The sequence below is a fragment of the Aquarana catesbeiana genome, linkage group LG09 (genome assembly GCF_042186555.1).
Source record: "Aquarana catesbeiana isolate 2022-GZ linkage group LG09, ASM4218655v1, whole genome shotgun sequence".
NCBI lineage: Eukaryota > Metazoa > Chordata > Amphibia > Anura > Ranidae > Aquarana > Aquarana catesbeiana.
The window spans coordinates 262,931,242-262,954,140 of record NC_133332.1 but is presented as its reverse complement, the minus strand read 5'-3'; the positions used below and the strand labels follow the sequence as shown (position 1 = coordinate 262,954,140).

At 42.2% G+C, this 22,899-nt stretch overlaps 1 protein-coding gene across 3 annotated transcripts in view; it reads right to left on the bottom strand.

Moving 5' to 3' along the window:
• MAPKAP1 (MAPK associated protein 1) overlaps positions 1-22,899 on the bottom strand; it is a 399,325-nt gene that overhangs the window by 46,389 nt on the left and 330,037 nt on the right. For all 3 annotated transcript variants that reach the window (XM_073600313.1, XM_073600315.1, XM_073600314.1), the window contains one exon: positions 13,364-13,501. In XM_073600313.1, coding sequence (XP_073456414.1) covers positions 13,364-13,501 — 138 coding nt within the window. The remainder of the gene's footprint in view (positions 1-13,363; positions 13,502-22,899) is intronic.

The following is a 22,899-nucleotide window of genomic DNA, read 5'->3' as shown; positions in this document are numbered from 1 at the left end:
TTGACAAAAAGAATATTACAAAAGTGTGACTTTTATGTAAGTGGATTTGTTAAGATTAAAGTCATAGCAATTTATAAGAGCCATTTGAGACACACAAAAACAAAAAAAAACTGTTTGCATAGACTGTGAGTTTAACAATATGATGAGATCAAGTGGGGTTTACATGAACAGAAATGAGCAAAAAACAGTGTCAGTTTAAAAGGTTTTTTAGAACTGTGACATTGTGCTCATGTTTGTGTTTGGTGCTCATTTAATAAATACATATTTCATACAAAGAATCTGACACTTCGGCTTTATTTTTTCCAACTTTTTCTTCAGCCTTTCCCCAATCTCCTTTCCCATGAATTTGTCTTTACTTTTGTCATTTGACATTTGTCTTTACTGAATGAATATTAAACACTCAATGTTAATGCACTGAGGTTAAGTTACTAAAGGGGTAAAGCATGTTCATTTTGCAATAATAATTTTCATTAAGCTTAGTGAATGAGGTGCAAATTGTGCTAAATTTTAGTCACCCAATCATGTACAGGCAAAACCCTGTTTCTTAAAAAAAATTCCTTGCACATAATTGAGCTTTAAAGAAAAGAGCTTTTAGAAAAATAAAAAAATTGAAGGAACACTATCATCGTTTAACCGTTACAAATAATATAACAGAATATGTAAAAAGCAAATCAAAGCCACAAAAAATTCAAAACGAATGACAGATTGCAAAAGATAGTAGAACAAACACAAAAAAAAATTATTCATGTATATTAATAGTGCAAAGATCAGATCTGAGTAAGACCCTTACAAAACAATCTGGAGAGGTTGACTAGGGACAAAGAGAAGGCAAGTGTATTAAATAATTTTTTAGCTCGGTGTATACAAAGGAGCATGTGGGAGCTCATGTCAAAAATGGGGATAGCCCCAAATGACCCACAATGGCTCAAAATTGATATGGTGCAGAAATATTTAGACAGAATAAAGGTAAATAAAGCACCTGGACCAGATGGCATACACCCACGGATCCTAAAAGCTGTCATTTAAAAGCCATTGTTTCTCATTTTTAGGCACTATTTAATGACTGAAATAGTACCACTGGATTGGCATAAAGCCAACGTGGTGCCTATATTTACAAAGTAACTACAGGCCTGTTACTTTAACTTCTATAGTTGGGAAGATACTGGATAGTTTAATAAAAGACCACATAGATTAGTTCTTGCTGGAAAAAAATATTTTGAGCAACAAACAGCATGGATTCATGAAAGACAGAAGTTGTCAGACAAATCGGATTTCTTTTTATGAGTAGGTGAGCAAAACCTCAGACAAAGGAGTGGCTGTTGTCATAATATACTTGGATTTGGAAAAAGTGTTTGACACAGTTCCACACACACGGCTAATGTGTAAGGTAAAGTCTACAGGCTTAGAAATGTCAATTTGTAAATGGATAGAAACCTAGCTAAAAGACCATATTCAGAGAGTAGTGGTTAATGATTCCCACTCTGAATGGTCTAAGGTCATCAGTGGTGTACCCCAAGATTCAGTGTTGGGACCCTTACTTTTTAATATATTTTTAAATGATATAGGATCTGGGATTAACCCTTTCACTGCCAAGTCCGTAGGGTGTACAGGCGTACAGAAGTGCCTGCAGGTGGCCAGGTAAGTACGGCATATGGACCTCATTTCTCACACTCCTATAAGCTTATGGTCACTTCAATGACCATAAGCTTATATCAGAATTGTTCAGCAGACTCTGCTGAACAATTCTGTAACTCTGATCAGCAGATTGCAACCTGCTGATCAGAGTTCTTAACCCCTAATGTGACCCCCCCACCCCCGCAGCACCCTTTCATCTAAAACTGCCCTCCCACTCTCCACTCCTGCATGCAACGCTCCTAAAGCGCCTCAAGGAAGAGGCTTGCAGGACTTTTTTGACGTTTGAAGCACTCAGGTTTTCACACTGGAATTGCAGACGAGGCTTTTTTCAGGTGCTTTACAGGCGGTCCCCCTCCCACCAAAAAAACTTAAATGACTGTAAAAAAATGTAAAAAGTAAATAAAAAACAGTAAGACCCGTCAGGTCCGCCCACACTCACCTCTCCACGGTGACGCCCCCCCCCCCGCACTCACCCCTCCACAGATACTTCAGCTTCTTCTTCCAGCCAACCCGATCCCTCCTGATTGACCAAGAGGAGAAACCAGAGGACGATAAAGAATATTAATTTGCTATTGTCACAACTCACAAGTAGGTGGGTTCAGGGTGCAATGCTATGCGCCGAGCCTAACCTTTTTCAAGCCAATTAGAGCCTCAGGCTCTAATCATGTGGGGAGTGGCGCCCCAGCACCCCCAATGGACCGGCTGCTCCTGGTAAGACCCCTTTTACATGGAGCGGACTCTGAAAAAGCAGATCCGCCTGCTCAGTGGGGGATCTGTCTGCTGATCCACGCTGAGCAGGCCGATGACAGGTCCATGTCCACTTCGCTGATGCAGAGCAGACACAGTCACAGCTCGCTATTCTCTATGGAATGGTCTGATGAAAACGCCTGTCCATTTCCATCGGATGCCATCCGATGCGATCTGCTAGATGGATGGGATGTGGAATCCCCATCCGTCTGTTTTTAGTGGACTGGATCAGATGCAGGCGTATGTAAACGGATACATGTCCATTTAAATCAGTCTCTCCATAGATTACAATGGGTGGTCCGATTTGGCACGCCTAAAAAATGGACAGGCAGACCCGATCAGTGTGCTTGTATGAAAGGGACCAAAGGCCTTGTTCACGTAGGGCATACACAGCTTACCTTTACAGGAATGCACAGGTGTTCCATGCATCTCTGTGCAGGCCGTCCCATTGATGTCATTTGGCATGTAGCAACTACACCAACAGAACCGTTGCTCCCAATTTTACACCCAAGTAGGTCTGCATGCATGTACCTGAGCTCACACTGTCTGCGTTCAGGGTCATGTACCCACACAGATGTCAGGTTGTGAACAGCAGCTATGCCTGTGCAGCCGTTGCATCCCAACTGACATAAGTGAGACTGCCTGTATGGGGATGCAGGGAACACCTGTGCATCCCTGTGCGTGTAAACATGGCCCTCCATGGGCGTACACTTTAGTATGCCGCATGTGAACGAGGCTTTAGTACTAATTTAGCATGAATTTTATAAGTTACGTTGTATTTATGTGCAATATGAATGATTTTAGTGTATTTTTAGTGAAAAAAGCGATATAATGAACATTTGTGCAATTATTGCTGGGCCCAAAAAAATCAGTAGCACTTTTTTTTTTTTTAATTCTACTGGCCATGTGCTTTTAGAAAATGCCTAGTTTGAGGGGTCTTTTCAAATTCTGAAAACGAAGTGAAAACCTCCAGATTTTTTAAGAAATTTTTGCGTACGTTCGATTTTCACCATTTTGCAAAAAGGCGCAATGTAAAAATTAAAACTTTTTGTTGTTTTCTAACCCCATACAGGTTAAACTGTTAGATTTAGTAGGGATTTAGCAGGAATTTTGGAAAATTAGCTGTGTTTTTATCTGCTAATAATGGTTTTAGTGTATTTTTTGCCAATATACTGGTACGAACTACATTGCTCTATTGAATTTTTTTTGGACTCTTGGAACTTGCACAACAAAATATATTACAAAAGAAAAGAGATTTATGCCCCGTACACACTATATGAAAATCGACCTAAAAATCGTCCAATTTTTCTTGCCATAGCTCAACGGTCATAACCATTTTTATTTGGTAGCACTCTATGTTGTTTGAATATTCTCGTCCGATTTTGTGACTTCCAGATGTTATATCGTAGATTATACGCTGTGATGTAATCTACCCGTGACCCCATAGAGAGCGATAGATGTGTGTATGTATAATGTTTTGGGAGGGAAGTTCTGCTTATATCTGTATGACAATACGATTATGGTTACAATTATTCCACTTTTATTTCATTTTGATATTCTTCCGGGTCGTCAGAAACTTCCGATCATGTGCGGACTTTCGTATCCGTGTTTTATCGTACGAATTTTGTACACATTAAATGAAAATGAGTTGTGCTGTTGACGGACGACAAAAATTTTGCTGTTTCTCCCCCCCTTTTTTTTCCGTTCGCTGGATTGGAATTGGCAGTGGAAAGTTGTGTACACACTAGTTAAAAATCGTACGATGGTTCCTTGGACGAAAATTTCCGCCTTATTTTCGACTAGTGTGTACCCCACATTAATCTCTAAATACAAAAAGATTTCGTCACAGTAAGAGCTGTGAAAACATGGGATAGACTTCCTCAAGAGCAGGTTCTGTCCAGCTCAGTAGATTGCTTTAAAAAAGGTCTGGATTCTTTCCTTAACCACTTAAGGACTGGAAGGATCTGCCCCCTTAATGACCAGGCCATTTTTTTGCAATACGGCAATGCGTCGCTTTAACTGACAATAGCGCAGATGGTCGACAGATGGTCGACATTGTACCCAAACAAAATTGATGTGCCTTTTTCCTAGAAATAGAGATTTCTTTTGGTGGTATTTAACTACCTCTGTGGTTTTTATTTTTGGCGCTATAAACAAAAAGCGACAATATATATATATATATAATATATATAAAAAAATAATTTATTCATCGGTTTAGGACGAAATATATTCTTCTACATATTTTTGGTAAAAAAAAAAAAAAAAAAAAAAAAATGTATTGTTTTTACTAGTAATGGTGGCGAGCTGCGATTTTTAGCACAACTGCGACATTGCGGCGGACAAATATGACCCCAAATGACACTTTTTGAGGACCAGTGACATTATTACATTGATCAGTGCTATAAAAATGCACTGATCAATGTAAAAATGACACTGGCAGGGAAGGAGTTAACACTAGGGGGCGATCAAGGGGTTAACTGTGTTCCCTAGGTGTGTTCTAACTGTAGGGGGGATGGGCTGACTGGGATATGACAGAGATCACTGTTCCCGATGACTGGGAACAGTAGATCTCTGTCATGTCCCCTGTCAGAACGGGGAATCGCCTTGTTTACAAAGACAGATCCCGTTCTGCCTCTGTACTAGTCGAGTCCGTCTGACCCCCAGGCATGCTTGCGCAGTGTGCGTGAGGCCGCCCGCAACTGCACCTGCGCGAGCTGCCGTACAGCTATGCCGGTTTAGGCAGGTGAGCCCCCCTGCTGCCATATAACGATGGCGGCTGGTCGGCAAGTGGTTAATGTACGTAATATAACTGGGTACTAACATTTATAGGTAAAGTTGATCCAGGGAATATCCGATTGGCTCTCGGGGGATCAGGAAGGAATAGTTTTTCCCTTGCTGGAGCAAACTGGATGATGATTTGCTGGGGTTTTTTGCCTTCCTCTGGATCAATTGTGTATATAGGATTGTATCTTTTTTTCCCTTTTATTGGTTGAACTAGTTGGACTTGTGTCTTTTTTCCATTCAGACTAACTATGTAACTATGTAATTGGGTATTCTTTGTGAAGTGAATTTTCATCTAGCTTCACATTGATTAGTAAGCTAGGTAAAATGAACTTCTCAAACTGTAAATTAGTTTAGGAAAGTGAACATGCTCTACTTCTTTAGTAAATCAACTTCAATACCACATGTGGATGTGTGGAGTCGGTTAGGGCTGGACCACATAGAAGTTGGTGATAACATTATAGATTACCTCGCACCAATTCCCCTATAAACACAATATTAAAGCATTGTGTTGCACAGTGCTGCTTTGAGCCACCCCTACTGAAAATGCTATAAATGGACTAAAAGCACAGCAATTGATCACCGATTGCCTGTAATTTCAGCACTACTTCCCGCTGGGACAAACTACACTGAGTGAGATTAGGTCAGACAAGTTCTGTTGCAGAAAAGCACATTGGTGTCAATATGTGTAACACCTGGCCAGGAGGCTAAAAACTTACAGATGAAACTTTTGATCTCATTAAAAGCAAAAGAAAGTGTTAGGGCAATACACGGAGAACCATACATTCCAAGTTCTAAAATTATTATTTTTTTGTTTTTATCATATTGAGATAAAGAGTTAATAAATTAGGTTGACTCATTCTGTGGAGAGACTGGGGATCAAGTAATGCTCAAATTCTATAAAAGGGAGGCCTTGAAATTAGACTATAAATAGATCCTAAGGGGTTAGGTGAGTTCCGAAAAGACAAGATAAATACTTCAATGGTCCTTTTAGCCAGGGGTTCAATTACATGTAAATTAATTTTGGGAGTCATGCCTGAAATGTTAGTTATGGCCCCACTATTATAGCTTGTGGCTTCCACTGCCTGTAATCAGAATTAGGGATGAGCTTCATGTTCGACTCGAACATCGGCTGTTCGCAAGTTCGACAAACAGCGAACAATTTGGGGTGTTCGCAGCAAATTCGAATGCCGCGTTACACCCTTTAAAAGTCTATGTGGGAAATCAAAAGTGCTAATTTTAAAGGCTTATAGTCATGGTATTGTTATAAAAAGTGTTTGGGGACTGGGGACCTGGGTCCTGCCCCAGGGGACATGGATCTTTCGGGAGCAGTGATTTTAATAATGCTTAAAGTGAAACAATAAAAGTGTAATATCCCTTTATATTTCGTACCTGGGGGGTGTCTATAGTATGCCTGTAAAGGGGCGCATGTTTCCTGTGTTTAGAACAGTCTGACAGCAAAATGACATTTCAAAGGAAAAAAATTAATTTAAAACTACTCGTGGCTATTAATGCATTGCCGGTCCGACAATACGCATAGAAGTTCATTGATAAAAACGGCATGGGAATTCCCCACAGGGGAGGACTGAAACAAAATTTAAAAAAAAAATGACGTGGGGGGTCCCCCTAAATTCCATACCAGGCCCTTCAGGTCTGGTATGGATTTTAAGGGGAACCCCACGCCAAAATAAAAAAAAACGGCGTGGGGTCCCCCCAAAAATCCATACCAGACCCTTATCCGAGCACGCAACCTGGCAGGCCGCAGGAAAAGAGGGGGGATGAGAGAGCGCCCCCCCCCTCCTGAACCGTACCAGACCACATGCCCTCAACATTGGGAGGGTGCTTTGGGGTAGCCCCCAAAAACACCTTGTCCCCATGTTGATGAGGACAAGGGCCTCATCCCAACAACCCTGGCCGGTGGTTGTGCGGGTCTGCGGGTGGGGGGCTTATCGGAATCTGGAAGCCCCCTTTAAACAAGGGGACCTCCAGAACCCTGCCCTCCCCCCTGTGTGAAATGGTAAGGGGGTACTTTTCCTACCATTTCACTAAAAAACTGTCAAAAATGACAAGAGACGGTTTTTGACAAATCCTTTATTTAAATGCTTCTTCTTTCTTCTATCTTCCTTCGGTTTCTTCCTCCATCTTCTTCTTCTGGTTCTTCCTCCAGTGTTCTCGTCCAGCATCTCCTCCGCGGCGTCGGCGTCTTCTTCCCTTCTTCTCCTCGGGCCGCTCCGCATCCATGATGTCATGGAGGGAGGCTCCCGCTCTTTTCTTCTTCTCTTCATCTTCTTTTCGAGCCGCTCCGCATCCATGATGGCATGGAGTGAGGCTCCCGCTGTGTGACGCTTCTCCTCTTCTGATGGTTCTTAAATAACAGGGGGGGGCTACACGGTGACTCCGCCCCCCTCTGACGCACGGTGACTTGACGGGACTTCCCTGTGGCATTCCCCGTGACGCCACAGGGAAGTCCCGTCAAGTCACCGTGCGCCAGAGGGGGGCGGGGTCACTGGGTGGCCCCGCCCCCATTATTTAAGAACCGTCAGAAGAGGAGAAGCGTCGCACAGCGGGAGCTTCCCTCCATGCCATCATGGATGCGGAGCGGCCAGAGAAGAAGATGAAGAGAAGAAGATGAAGAGAAGAGCGGGAGCCTCCCTCCATGCCATCATGGATACGGAGCGGCCCGAGGAGAAGAAGGGAAGAAGACACCGACGCCGTGGAGGAGATGCCGGACGAGAACACCGCAGGAAGAACCAGAAGAACCAGAAGAAGATGGAGGACGAAACCGAAGGAAGATAGAAGAAAGAAGAAGCATTTAAATAAAGGAATTGTCAAAAACTGTCTCTTGTCATTTTTAACAGTTTTTTAGTGAAATGGTAGGGGTACTTTTGTACCCCCTTACCATTTCACACAGGGGGAGGGCCAGGATCTGGGGGTCCCCTTGTTAAAGGGGGCTTCCAGATTCCAATAAGCCCCCCGCCCGCAGACCCCCACAACCACCGGCCAGGGTTGTGGGGATGAGGCCCTTGTCCTCATCAACATGGGGACAAGGTGTTTTGGGGGGCTACCCAAAGCACCCTCCCAATGCTGAGGGCATGTGGCCTGGTACGGTTCAGGAGGGGGGGCGCTCTCTCGTCCCCCCCTCTTTTCCTGAGACCTGCCAGGTTGCATGCTCGGATAAGGGTCTGGTATGGATTTTTGGGGGGACCCCACGCAGTTTTTTTTTTTAATTTTGGCCGGGGTTCCCCTTAATATCCATACCAGACCTGAAGGGCCTGGTATGGAATTTAGGGGGACCCCCCACGTCTTTTTTTTTTATTTTGGTTCGGGGTTCCCCTGTGGGGAATTCCCATGCCGTTTTTATCAATGAACTTCTATGTGTATTGTCGGACCGGCAATGCATTAATAGCCGCGAGTAGTTTTAAATTACTTTTTTTCCTTTGAAATGTCATTTTGCTGTCAGACTGTTCTAAACACAGGAAACATGCGCCCCTTTACAGGCATACTATAGACACCCCCCAGGTACGAAATTTAAAGGGATATTACACTTATTGTTTCACTTTAAGCATTATTAAAATCACTGCTCCCGAAAAAACATCCGTTTCTAAAACTTTTTTTGGCATTGATCCATGTCCCCTGGGGCAGGACCCAGGTCCCCAAACACTTTTTATGACAATAACTTGCATATAAGCCTTTAAAATTAGCACTTTTGATTATTCATGTTCGTGTCCCATAGACTTTAACGGTGTTCGCGTGTTCAAACAAATTTTTTGCCTGTTCGCATGTTCTGGTGCGAACCGAACAGGGGGGTGTTCGGCTCATCCCTAATCAAAATCCCTTTTAACAAAAAAGCAATGAACTTCATAGAGTCTGTGGTAGAGGTGGCCAGAGTGAAGTGGTATATGCTCGTGGTCATGGATTAGGACAAGTGAAGCCCAAGGTTTACCGAGCCACAAAAACAGGAAAAATAGCAAAATGTATCATGCAAACTTGATTGAGCACCAGAAAAACAGGTCCCCTCAGCAGGAGAACCCTTTTTTAAGACAAAAGAGGGCTGAATCTGTCTTTACTTTGGCTTGTAGAAGAGTGAGGTGTGTTCAAGAATGGCTACTATAACCTATCATTTTGTTTGCTGCTTTCACAGGATTAAAGCTTTTCTAAAACATAAAATTCTTTTAAAAAATTAAAAAGAAAACATATCCAACACAGAATTTTTGTAACTGGATTTGCCCATAGCTTTTTTTTTTTCTTTTCTCTTGTGTAGAGCCAACTTGAGGCACGACTGCTCTATAAAAAAAAAAAAAAAAAGAAAGAAAAAGAAAAAAAAAAAAAAAAAAAAAAAAGGTGTGACAATGCTCTAATTCCCCATCTTCCCTGGTCATTGCAGGGGTGACAGTATAAATGTCCTTTGTGCAAGATAAAAAAAAAACCTTTGTCTGAATCTTCCATAGAATATATATGGTCCTCTAGGCAGCAGCTATGCCCTGCGTGGTTTGATCCGGTGGTGACGTAATTGAAAGGTCTTGGTAGCCAAGCTGTTAGATAAAACCTTTAACGCTAGGCCATCATTTTTGGGAAATAAAGTAATTATGTAGCACTTTCAATTCCACTCTATTTCCAAGGCAGATAGCCCTGGCTGTCAGATCCGTAGAAAGAATCGCACAGGATGCTGATTGATTTACTCGAGAGAGTGAAACTCGCGGGGCACATAATAGTGTGAGTTTAGAAGGCTAATGTTTCAATACCAGCAATTCTGGGGTCGGCAGACTGATACAATCACATTATTGCCATATCCACTGAATGATTCTTCTGTATATTGTCCCCCTGGAAATGCTAGCATATGTACTTACTGATATTACATTTGTACTATGACAGCAGCACAAAATGTGTGTATGTATATATTGTAATTATATATATCTATACACACAGACACACACACATTCTACCGATACCAGCAAATGCACTTAGAGATTTAACATGCAATGTCATTTGGTATAAAATCTGGTACTGTGGTACTTCTGAATGAATGGACCTTGTAATAAAATTAATTGTGAGACGGTGTTCTTCAGTTGCTTATGAGGGTGCTGTGAGAAGGGTAGGGCTTTAAAGAAGATGGGTAAATTCACAAAAATAAATCGAAATACTGAAGTTTGCAAGCTTTTGAAGCAAATGTACACGACAAGTATTTAATCAAGGTTAGAGAAAAGTTAAACGTAATAAAATAACATGCTAACTCATAAGGGCAAGTGACCTTGCAGGACAAGCTGAAACTGATGGGTCATTACATAAGCAGGTCTCTAGAAGTCCGCTCCCAGAACCAGGCAGCCATCTTTTATTGGGCTGACATCTTCATTCTGACAGCCATACAATTGACCCTGCTCTGCCTGCTTGCATAAGTACAATTTATAATATCTCCCTGCACTAAGATAGTCTGAGCTTGTGTTACCAGAGATAAAACACAGGAAAGAGGATATATTGCACAAGTCTGAACTCTTATCTGTTCCCTATCCTCTCCTTCTCCCTCATAATTCATTCAAGGAGGACCCCAGGATTCATTTTTTTTTTTATGTAAGCTGTGCAGTAAGACATATATCAGACTGATAAAAATCGCACACAAAACTTGTGCAAAGGGCAGTCTGGAAACAAGCAGGGAGAGTGTATCCCTCCCCAGTAAGAAGAGGCAGGCCAAAGCCTAACAAAGGAACCCTGCTAGTAAAAGGTATTTCCTTGCACATTAAGAACATGACATTGACATTGGGAAAGACAATTCAGAGGAATGTATTCAGGATTTTGCGCTGGCAATTTTGCTTGAAAGAAAACATTCCCTTATTCAAACACACGGCTTTACTATACACTGATCAGCCATATCCATATGACCACTGACAGGTTAATATTATTATACAGGACTTTTATAGCACCAACAGTTTGCGCAGAGCTTTAGAACATCGGGGAAGACATGACAATTACAATGCAATACAGGAGGGATCAGAGGGCCCTGCTCGTTAGAGCTTACAATCTAATTAACATTAATTATCTTGTTACAATGGCATCTAAAAGTTAGTGGGATATATTAGGCAGCAAGTAAACATGTTGTCCCTAAAGTTGATGTTTTAAAAGCAGAAATAAACGGCATCAGAATTTGTTGTGTATGGGGCTGCGTAGCCGCAGACTGGTCAAGGTAACCATGCTGACCCATGTCCACAGCCAAAAGTACCTGCAATGGGCACGTGAACTTCAGAACTGGACCACAGAAGTATGATTTGAGCCAAACAAAATGAATGCCTCAAATCTCACCGCCAGACATCACATGTGATTTGCAAAGGAATGTGGTGCAATTCCCATGTGCAAATCACATGCGATGTTCTGCATCCCAGAAGTGTGAACCCAGGCTTAGAGGCTCAGAGTTAAGCTCAGAGTTTAGAGGCAGAAAAAAAAAAAAAAAAAAAAAACCTCTTCTCGACCGCATTTTTGAAAGGAGCTTTCAGGCAGAAAAAAACACTTAAAGCGGAGCTGCACCCAAAAGAGGAAGTTCCGCTTTAAGCATTGCTCCCCCCCTCCTATGCCACACTTGGCATGTCATTTTTTTTGGGGGGGGGGGGGGGGGGGAAAGCAAGTACCCAGTTTTGACAGGTACCTGCTCCCACTTCCGCTGGGGCCGCCTAGGCGACTCGAGCGGAAGTTCTCCTATTCCTTTCCCTGCAACCTTCTGGGACACGTCACAGTTCCCAACAGATTGCCCAACCATTAAAGGGGCGCAGCGCAACTCGCGCATGCGCAGCCAGCTGTGAAGCCGCAAGCTGTCACAGCCGGGTGCCCACACTTGTAATGCCAGCACTGGGGAGAGGCGAGGGAGAGAAGCGAGGTTGCAAACGGCCGCATCGCTGGACCGTGGGACAGGTGAGTGTTTATTTATTAAAAGTCAGCAGCTACACTTTTTGTAGCTGCTGACTTTTAATAAACAGAAAAACGTCTGGAGCTCCGCTTTAGCGCTCATAAATGCGTTATCAAGGTATGTTGAAAAATGACCAGAGGGGAATGTTTTGGAAAACATAGGCTTGTAAAAGCAAATGCCCATAAACTTTCCTAAACTCTAGTTCAATATGAGCATTTTTTCTGCCAGAGGTTCTGGCATTTGTTTTGCTCCTAGTGTGCATGGACCCTTAGGATGTGGTAACCCTACTATATTAGCCCACTTCCTGCCAAATTATTCACCACACGCTACAGATCAGTGGAGATCTGTAAATTAGCATATTAAAAAAAGGACAAAACTACATTCCTGATTAGTGGATGTGTTCTGATATGCATGCAAACCTGCGGTAACTGCCATTTATGTACCGTACGGTCAGAAACATCTCAGTTCATTGCCAACTCCAAATGTGTACATTTATCCTTACGGTATTCACATGTGCATGTTCTTGGGGAGCGGTTACATTTTGTACTATAGAACAGGTGGACCTAGCAAAATAATTGCAACCACAGAAGCAACAATACCCACTCTTTGCAAATCAAAAAGCAGCTTTGCTCTACAGATGAAAACATGGAACCATGACTCAACCAGTGAGATATCATTTTTGAGTGTAATTTTTTTTTTTTTATTAATCTGAACACCCAGGAACAGTAAAACCTTGGGTTCTGACTAAAAAATAATGGTACCAGGATGGAGATCCTGTTCCTTTTTTCTGTAAAGCACTCCTCTCTGTTACTCAATGCCAGAGCTCCAACTCTGGCATACAAGTTATTGTAAAATAGGTTTTGATGCATAGTAATGAAAATTACCACACAAGTCAAATCTTTTTAAATTGTTGTATTTCTATGGATTTTCTTTTTCTTTACCTGCCAGATGCCTGTTAGTTGTACTTCTAACGGGATGCAACTGAAAGCAAGAGCAAACTTATACAAACTGAGGGGAATTCCCATCTTAGATGATTGTTACTGAAAAGATTTACACTCACCACCTGTTTTGGTGACAACTCTAAACCTTTGGATTTACCAACACTTTCAGTCTTGGGGACAATGGTGCTCAACTCAAACATAAAGCTATATTTACCAAATGGGGGCACAAAGAGAATTAAAATTTGATAACCATTCTAACCCTTCCCTACTCTATCCAAAAATAATATAAAATATATTTTAGCTATATGTACACATTAATATATCTTAGGAAAATCAACCATTTTTTCTTAATTGTGCATCCATTACTTACTTGGACTTTTCTCTTCTGCAAGGTCACACCCACAAAGCAAATCTGAATCAATAGAGATTGGTTTCTGTTTGATCCAAAATTTTGTGCTGGTCTTTTGGTTGGTCACTGGGTCAATCTCCACCTTTTCTCCAGAGATCCCTAAGGAATAAATTGACACAATTAATTTAAGAGTGCTGTGATAACACCTCTGTTATGACCACAGAATCCAATCAGAGGCTCACTGAAAAATTCCAATAATAATGCTGTTGCCCTCATGCACCAAAAAAAATATATACACAAACTGATAAAATAAGGTCTAGTGTTTTAACATGGTTGCATACATGACAAAATAAAATTGCTGATATAATCAAACTTTCCCGAAAGCAAAAGGTTTTGCTAAATCATATCAGGTTCGATTAAAATGGTACATTTGGGAACACCAAGTTTGACGCCAAGATTTCACATCCAAAATAAAAGGCTGCACCTAAAAAAAATATGCATAGTGGTAAGCGTTCATCCGAGTCCTGCTTCTCCTTTCACTTTCTAACTACAGGGTAGGTGTAGAGGGGACCTATAAATGAAACTGCAGCAGAGAACGATTGGATCCTCTCACAAGCTAGACAGGACGGAGCTGTGTGGCAGATCTGTCTAAATCTGGCCTGGATGGACAAAAATACAACTTTGGCTGGCATGTGAAACAGCACCCATGTACAGCATATATTTTATCAGTATTTAGCAGTTTGCCTAACCCTTTCCAATTGCATGTCTAGCTTTCTGCTTGAATGATCCGTTTTTATTTTGACCTGGTGATCCGGTCAGTAACACACTTCCTGTTCCAGATTTTGATGGGATCTGCCTGGGTGATGGATCTTGCAGGGGTCAGCTTCTGCTATAAATCTTCCCTTCTGTGCCTCCTCACAGCCAGCAGACATCGTCTTCAGTGGCTGTCTTCCAGCTCTGAAAAAGTTAACTACATCTTCAGCTGAACAGAACTCATATAACTACAATCCTACAATGAATCATGATGCGTGAATAGGCCCTAGGGCAGTTAATTGACAGGTCTCCTCTGCCCATTGACAGAACGCAATACATTATGGGATTGTAGTAAGACAAGCTACAGTGGGGCAAAAAAGTATTTAGTCAGCCACCAATTGTGCAAGTTCTCCCACTTAAAAAGATGAGAGAGGCCTGTAATTGTCATCATAGGTATACCTCAACTATGAGAGACAAAATGTGGAAACAAATCCAGACAATCACATTGTCTGATTTTTGAAAGAATTTATTTGCAAATTATGGTGGAAAATAAGTATTTTGTCAAAATCAAAAGTTTATCTCAATACTTTGTTATATATCCTTTGTTGGCAATGACAGAGGTCAAATGTTTTCTGTAAGTCTTCACAAGGTTGTCATACACTGTTGCTGGTATGTTGGCCCATTCCTCCATGCAGATCTCCTCTAGAGCAGTGATGTTTTTGGGATGTCGCTGGGCAACACGGACTTTCAACTCCCTCCAAAGGTTTTCTATGGGGTTGAGATCTGTAGACTGGCTAGGCCACTCTAGGACCTTGAAATGCTTCTTACGAAGCCACTCCTTGGTTGCCCAGGTGGTGTGTTTGGGATCATTGTCATGCTGAAAGACCCAGCCACGTTTCATCTTCAATGCTCTTGCTGATGGGAGGAGGTTTGCACTCAAAATCTCATGATACATGGCCCTATTCATTCTTTCATGTACACGGAACAGTTGTCCTGTTCCCTTTGCAGAGAAGCAGCCCCAAAGCATGATGTTGCCACCACCATGCAAAGTAGGTATGGTGTTCTTTGGTTGCAACTCAGCATTTTCTCTCCTCCAAACATGACGAGTTGTGTTTCTACCAAACAGTTCTACTTTGGTTTCATCTGACCAAATTACATTCTCCCAGTCCTCTTCTGGATCATCCAAATGCTCTCTAGCGAACCTCAGACGGGCCCGGACATGTACTGGCTTAAGCAGGGGGACACGTCTGGCACTGCAGGATCTGAGTCCCTGGCAGCTTTCTACAATTTTGTTTCTGGTGTCCTTCGACAGCTCTTTGGTCTCCACCATAGTGGAGTTTGGAGTGTGACTGTTTGAGGTTGTGGACAGGTGTCTTTTATACTGATAACACATTCAAACAGGTGCCATTAATACAGGTAATGAGTGGAGGACAGAGGAGCCTCTTGAAGAAGATACAGGTCTGTGAGAGCCAGAAACTTGCTTGTTTGTAGGTGACCAAATACTTATTTTCCACTATAATTTGCAAATAAATTCTTTCAAAAATCAGACAATGTGATTGTCTGGATTGGTTTCCACATTTTGTCTCTCATAGTTGAGGTATACCTATGATGACAATTACAGGCCTCTTTCATCTTTTTAAGTGGGAGAACTTGCACAATTGGTGGCTGACTAAATACTTTTTTGCGCCACTGTATGTGATTAGTAGAAAAACCAGAAGGGGCAGGTGGCACAACTTTTCTGTGTAGTAGAGATGGCAGGTAAGGCTTACAGGGCTAAAAGACAGCCACTGAGGATGATATTCAGTGGTAGTGAGAGGCACAGTGAAGAGGATTTGCGGCACAGACCGACATCTGCAGGTAATGGAATACACACCAGTAAACATAACTAATGTGTATGGTGCTGCAATGCCAAAAAAATAGATACTAAACATCAGCTTTAACCCCCCTCCTGCCTGCCCTGACGTCCCTTTACCTGGGCTATCATGCCCAGAGGGGTGAGAAGGTCTGCCTAATCATGTAATCACCGTGCCTGGCTGATTGGTTCCTGATCATTTGCATAGACCGAGCTCTGTCTTTGTCAGTGAGTGCGCACTCAGAAAAGAATCCTCTGCTGCCCATAGACGCTTGTGGGCATCAATCCTCTGCCGCCGCACATATGCCTTACGTGGGTGGCAGGAGGCTGCATGACTATAAGAGTGAAAATGAAAGCAATTCATTGTTGGGGATTGTTGGGTTTTGTGCTTTGGATGTAGATACAGTACACAGAGGGTTAGAATGAAATTAAGGTGGCTAACTATTGCCTGCACATGCGTATAAAACATACACCTGTCTGTACTCACCCTGGAAAGGGAACTCATTTGTGCCATTGGTAAACAAGAGGTGGTTCAGTCTAATGGTTTCTGGAAATGGGGCATTAAGCTTCCTGATTGTACCAAACCTATAAATGAGCACACCGCTCTTCATATTTCTCTACCTAGCCATGCAAATTGTTGTTCCTAAAGTGAAACATCAAATAGAACTGACTGATGATTTCACTGAAATGTGCCTTCACATTCACATACTGCAGAGAACGCAAGCAATGCCAATCACAGGTTATAAATCCACTTCAGTTAGTGTATTTATAAAAATTGGACTGCCCATAGCAGCCAAATTCAATTTTTAATGCTCTAACCCAGGGGTCTCCACAATTTTCAGTACAAGGGCCACCTTATATATTTTACAAATACTTACGAGCCAAAAAAAAAAATCTGTTTTATAAATTAACAATTCAAACTTACACACTTTTTTTGTAATCAGCATGATATAATTTAGAACAAAGAAAGAAAAACAAAATCAGTAAACAAAGCAAATATCTTCCAGATAAGCCTACGTCCATCAGAGTCCCCACCAAAGCCCCCTTATATGAGAGTCCCCATCCAAGTTACACTTACATCAGAGCCCCGTTATATCAGAGATGCCATTATAAGCCCCTTATATCAGAGTTACCTCTTACATAAGAGGGCTGGGAAAAAAAAAATCTTGCAGTGGGCTGGATAATGAACACAACATCTGGTTGCTATGGGCTAATCCCCATTTAATTGGCTGTGGTCTTTATAAACAAATTTAACAAATTTATCAATGTGCCTTAGGTAAGAACTGTCTCAAACAGACTGCATTGCCCAGAGCACACAGTCAGAAAATCTTTCTTCTTCCAGCAGGTTCTCTAAAACTATACGTTCATCAGACTAAAGGCCAGACAGCTGCAGAAGCTGGAAACTAAAGCTGAGACACGGTATGGGGAATAGCAGTCAGGCAGGTTTACAAAATCTTGTCGGAATGCTATTTTTCCCCACTGATAAGCGGGTGCAGGGACTGTTTGGAATGCAGCTCTGCTACTGCATATTGTATACATAAATGTAATTTTCCAAATTGTAATGCCAAATCAGTAATGGGGAGAATTGGGCTCCTCCAGAGATAGCAAAGCCACATCCATATGATCTTGTGCTAGGAAGTTGAAATGAATAGAGACAACACTTCAGTGCACCTTCACTCTCCACTCCAAAATACGCTTATCGGATAAGTTTGACTTTCAAAGTGAGAAGTCACCATGCGCCTGTGTCACAGAAAAGCATATTGTTCGGCAGGAGAATGGAATCTATGTGCTTTGATACCCCTCAATCACAGATCACAATCAGGGGCATAATGGTAAAAAGAAAAGTGGGAGACCACATAGCGTGAATACGTAAAAGCCAGTAGTTTATTAAAATAAATGAATGATATTCACAAACATAGTCTTCATATGCACATACCGGTACAGGTTTTCAATGCTGTTTGTGTTGCCACTGACTGGCAAGAATCATTCAAGTGATCATTGGTTTGAGTTGTCAATCTGGAAGGATGCACGAAGCCCAAGCGAGGATCAAGCAACCTGTATCTTTGAACTGCGGAGAATATCATTGTCTCCCTCCATACAGAAGATAGTTGCACTCAAAGATTGATGGTGTTCTTCTAGAGTACCCTATGCTGAAGGCAGTGGATCCCAGTATGTGTGATAATGAAGCTTAACCTCAAAAAATGGGTAGTGGCAGCAACTGAGGTACCCTTCATTTCTTACTTTTGTCTCTCTCTCTGTATTGTAGGTGACCCTTGGGCCTTGGCGGCAAAAAACTACAACTTGCTGTCTACTCCCTCCAGTTGCTATGACCAGTTGCAGGGTAGCACGCTATCCCTTATCTTCTTATCAGAATATCTTTATATTGTCCTACCGGAGCTAGTGCTGACCACAATATGGAAGATGTGAGATCTGTATTTTTCCCCGAAAGATTTGCGGTTTCTCTTTCAGGGACAAATACAGATCTCAGATCCAAGGACCGTGGAAAAAGCAACAACAAGGATTACAAAGCTGTAAGCGCTGGAAGATGGCAACCCCACCATAATTTGCAGGTATGATGTGCATACTGGCTCGTTATGACAAGAGCTGCCTACCCTCGGCTATGCTACAGTACCGCTTTAAGCATTTTTTATTTAATTCTGTAAATTTGACAGATTGGGATACAAATATTTCCTAGGTTTTAAACCAGGAAGAAATAGAGAAATATTAAAAAGAAGAAAGCTTTCCTGTAATTTTTACCAATGCAACTTTTACATTCCTGCTGCTGCAGATAATTAGCCAAGCCTGAAGAACAGTACATATATTATGAAATTATATGTAGTGCAGCAAAATGCTTAAAGGAGTTTATTGCTCATTTAGTCTCGGGCAGAGGATTAAGTTATTATTGGGTCTGTTGTCTGGAGCTCGGTGGGTGGAGTTGTGATGTCAGTAGACTCCCCGCCCACCTCTACACTCCCCTTGTCAATATGCATTTTCTCCTGTGTATTTCTTACACTGAACTTCTGGTATGATCTCTAACATCCAGTGAAAAGACAGTTAAGTAACCACATGACTTACACACGCCAAATCATGCTGAGGTGTGAAACAGCCCATCCTTGCAGAGCTGCTGAAGAAAGGAGTGGGGGTGGGAATTAAAAAATACTGCATGTCTCTTAGGCTAGTGCACGAGATATGTAAATCACCTGTCACTCACAGCAAGGGGGAGGTTTTGACAAAGTTTTTCTCAGTTTGTCAAGTTTTATCTCACTAAACAATAAAAGGGGATTGCTCAGAGATGGATTAACTCTGTGTGGCAAGACTGGGCTCACATGATAGGAAATCTCTAAAGTACAATTTCAAAAAAAAAAAAAAAAAAAAAAAAAATTGGGTTTACATCCACTTTAATGAACAATTAACAAGACAAAAGCATTTTGTAATATTTTCCAGACGTTGAGCTTTAAAGGGTAACTCCACTTTTGTGGGGAAAAAAAAATAGCAAATAAAGAAAAAATAATATAGGGCATATACCGTATTTATCGGCGTATAACACGCGCCGGCGTATAACATGCACCCCAAGTTTAGGAGGGAATTTTAAGGAAGAAAAACTTACATTAAAATGCCCATCAATGCAGCCTTATCGGTGTCCATCTGCAGCCTTGTCAGCGTCAGTGCAGCCTTGCCCCAGTGTCCATTGCAGCCTTGTCAGTGAAGCTTTGCCCCAGTGCAGCCATGTCAGTGCAGCTTTGCCCCAGTGCAGCTATGTCAGTGCAGCCTTGCCCCAGTGCAGCCTTGTGTGATCGCCGCGATCCCTGCCGACATACACAGCCGTGTGTAAATTCAAATATGGCGCCGAGACTGCAGGGACTCGTCGGAGCCGAGATACACATACCCGAGAGTCCTCGGCTTTTCTCCGCGCCGCTCACAGTCACGCCCTGTCCCGCCCTATGATGGACATAACACAGGTCCAATGGCGGGACTGGGCGGGACTGTGAGCGGCGCCGAGAAAAGCCGAGGACACTCGGATATGTGTATCTCGGCTCCGCCGAGTCCCTGCAGTCTCGGCACCATATTTGAATTTACACACGGCTGTGTATGTCGGTGGTAATCGCCGCGATCGCTCCGATCAAACAAAATTGGCGGGGATCAGCCTATAACACGCACCCACGATTTTCCCCTAATTTTCAGGGGAAAAAAGTGTGTGTTATATGCCGATAAATACGGTAATTGTGACACTAATCATATTGTAATCGAATGTTATTAAAAATGACCTTTCTTTTTCAATCTGCAGCCGCTGTCATTTTCTGAGGATGCATTGCAATATGGCTACCTGGGGTTGTTCTGTACACAGAATGTGTACTAACCACCCCACAGAAACATAATTTCCTGCTTGTGTGATTGGCTCACCAATTTTCCCAAAAGTCTGCCTCAGATACAAGTCAGATTTCAGGCATCCCCTGGAACTAAAATGTCATTTTTGGAGAGATACTTTCAATAGGAACCCGTCTAAAGGGATGCAGTCCCAGCAGATTTCCTCATTAGTGCCCTGCAGTTGCACACCTGACAGTTTATTATGAAACCACTCCCATTAGACCCAACTCAGAACAGAGGCACAGAGAAACACAGATGGATTTTTTCAGAATAACAAAAGGTAGGAATCTGCAAAGTGTGTTATAATCCCTGCAATGTACAGAGATCACCCAGAGGGGAATGTTTTTTTCTCAACAAAAGTGGAGTTACACTTTAACTCCACAGAACTGGAATAGGTGCCTGCCTTTACAACCACTTTAACCATTTAATTTTGTCTTACGCTTGCATTGAACTACATAGCTGCACCACATTTCCCTTCAGCTAATTTTATTAGATGCCGCCTCCAGCTTCCTCCCAGCTTGTTGGTACAGGACATGTGATCTATGATATGACATATGTCAAGTGCTGTAGAGGTGCATGTAGAATAGCTTCTCTGACCTAAGCCAAGCTCCCCCCCCCAGAAAACAAATTATATAAAATACATGTAAAAACTGTACTTTTTCTTTGAGCTTAAAGTGTAACTCGACTTTTGTTGAGAAAAAAAAACATTCGGGGTGATATCTGTACATTTCAGGGATTATAACAAACTTTGTTGCAGATTCCTACCTTTTGTTATTATGAAGAAATCCATGTGTGTTTCAATATCCTGTTCCTTTAAAACATTATATACAGCACAGTGCTTGTGCTGTGTAATTTGACCACCCGTATCACCTGAAATTCCTTGCTGATCCTGCCAGTTTCTGCCCTCCCCTATGTATTTTGACCACGGTATATCAGGGCTGCTGAGCCCTCGACACTGTTGTCATGCCTCCGTCAGCCGCAGCCCTGCTCTGTGTCCTCTCCTCCATCCTCTTCCCCCCCTCTGCTCTGTGTCCATGCCTCCCCCTCCTGTCCTGCTGCTCAGATTAGGGTTAACGTTACATTATCCTATTTGTTGATTCGTCTAACGTCCCCCTGTAACTGTGCTTTAGTAAAGATGCAGCTATATCCATTGTTTACTGAGCGCAGATTGGCGATCATGTGATATGCCGCCTCTCTCTTCTCTCGCATGACAGCTGCAGTGGGCGGGGCCGCCTCTTTCCACCTTCCCTCCTGAATGACGTCAGGGGGGATCCTTGGCCCTGCCCACTGCATCGAGCTGAGAGAAGAGAGAAGAGGCATGTCACGTGATCGCCGATCAGTAAACAAGGTATATAGCTGCATTTTTAATAAAGCACAGCCACAGGGGGACATTAGATGGCTCAACAAAGAGCATAATGTAAAGTTAACCCTGTGGGCTAACAAACACTTTAAATACCACCAAAAAAAAAAGCTCTGTCTGTCTAAAACAAAATGCAAAAAATTCTTGTTTGTTTGGGTACAGCGTTGCATGACCGTGCAATTGTCATTCAAAGTGTGCGACAGCAATGAAAAATGGAAAATTGGCATGGGCAGGAAGAAGGAGAAAGTGCCCAGTAAGAAAGTGGTTAAACATAGAATAATGAAGTTATTAAATATTGTCAACTTTATTGCTATAACAGAGCAACTTATGTAGCCCAGGATCTTCTACCATGAAACATTGCCGAAGGATTTTTTTTTTTTTCTTAGTTCCATATTAGTAGCAGTTTTAAAAAAAAACATTTTACATGTACCTAACTTTAATGCCCCGTACACACAGTCGGATTTTCCGATGGAAAATGTCCGATCGGAGCGTGTTGTTGGAAATTCCGACCGTGTGTGGGCTCCATCGCACATTTTCCATCGGATTTTCCGACACACAAAGTTGGAGAGCAGGAGATAAAATTTTCCGACAACAAAATCCGTTGTCGGAAATTCCGATCGTGTGTATACAAATCCAACGGACAAAGTGCCACGCATGCTCAGAATAAATAAAGAGATGAAAGCTATTGGCCACTGCCCCGTTTATAGTCCCGACGTACATGTTTTACGTCACCGCGTTTAAAACGATCTGATTTTCCGACAACTTTGTGTGACCGTGTGTATGCAAGACAAGTTTGAGCCAACATCCGTCGGAAAAAAATCCTAGGATTTTGTTGTCGGAATGTCCGAACAAAGTCCGACCGTGTGTACGGGGCATTAGAGGTATAAAGATCTATCAAGGTTGTAGCTTGCAGTCTATTTAGTTGCAGATAATGCAGCGTTCTTCAAATAGTATAGTTCCACAGTAGACTAAATGTAGATATGGACATTACAATAAAAAAATAACTAATTAGTTCCCAGGAGCCATCAATTCACCTGTGATCCGTTAGGAAGAGAAGGTGTTAAGAGCTGCTAAATTGACATCTGCTGATAATAGAGTAGAAAATAAAGGTATGACACCAAATTCTTCCAGATGATGCCAGAGGTTTGAACCTAGAGTGATTTTCCAACAGTAACCGAACATAAACCAGCAGTGACACCTAAAGTGGCTGCTGATTTATAGCTGTGG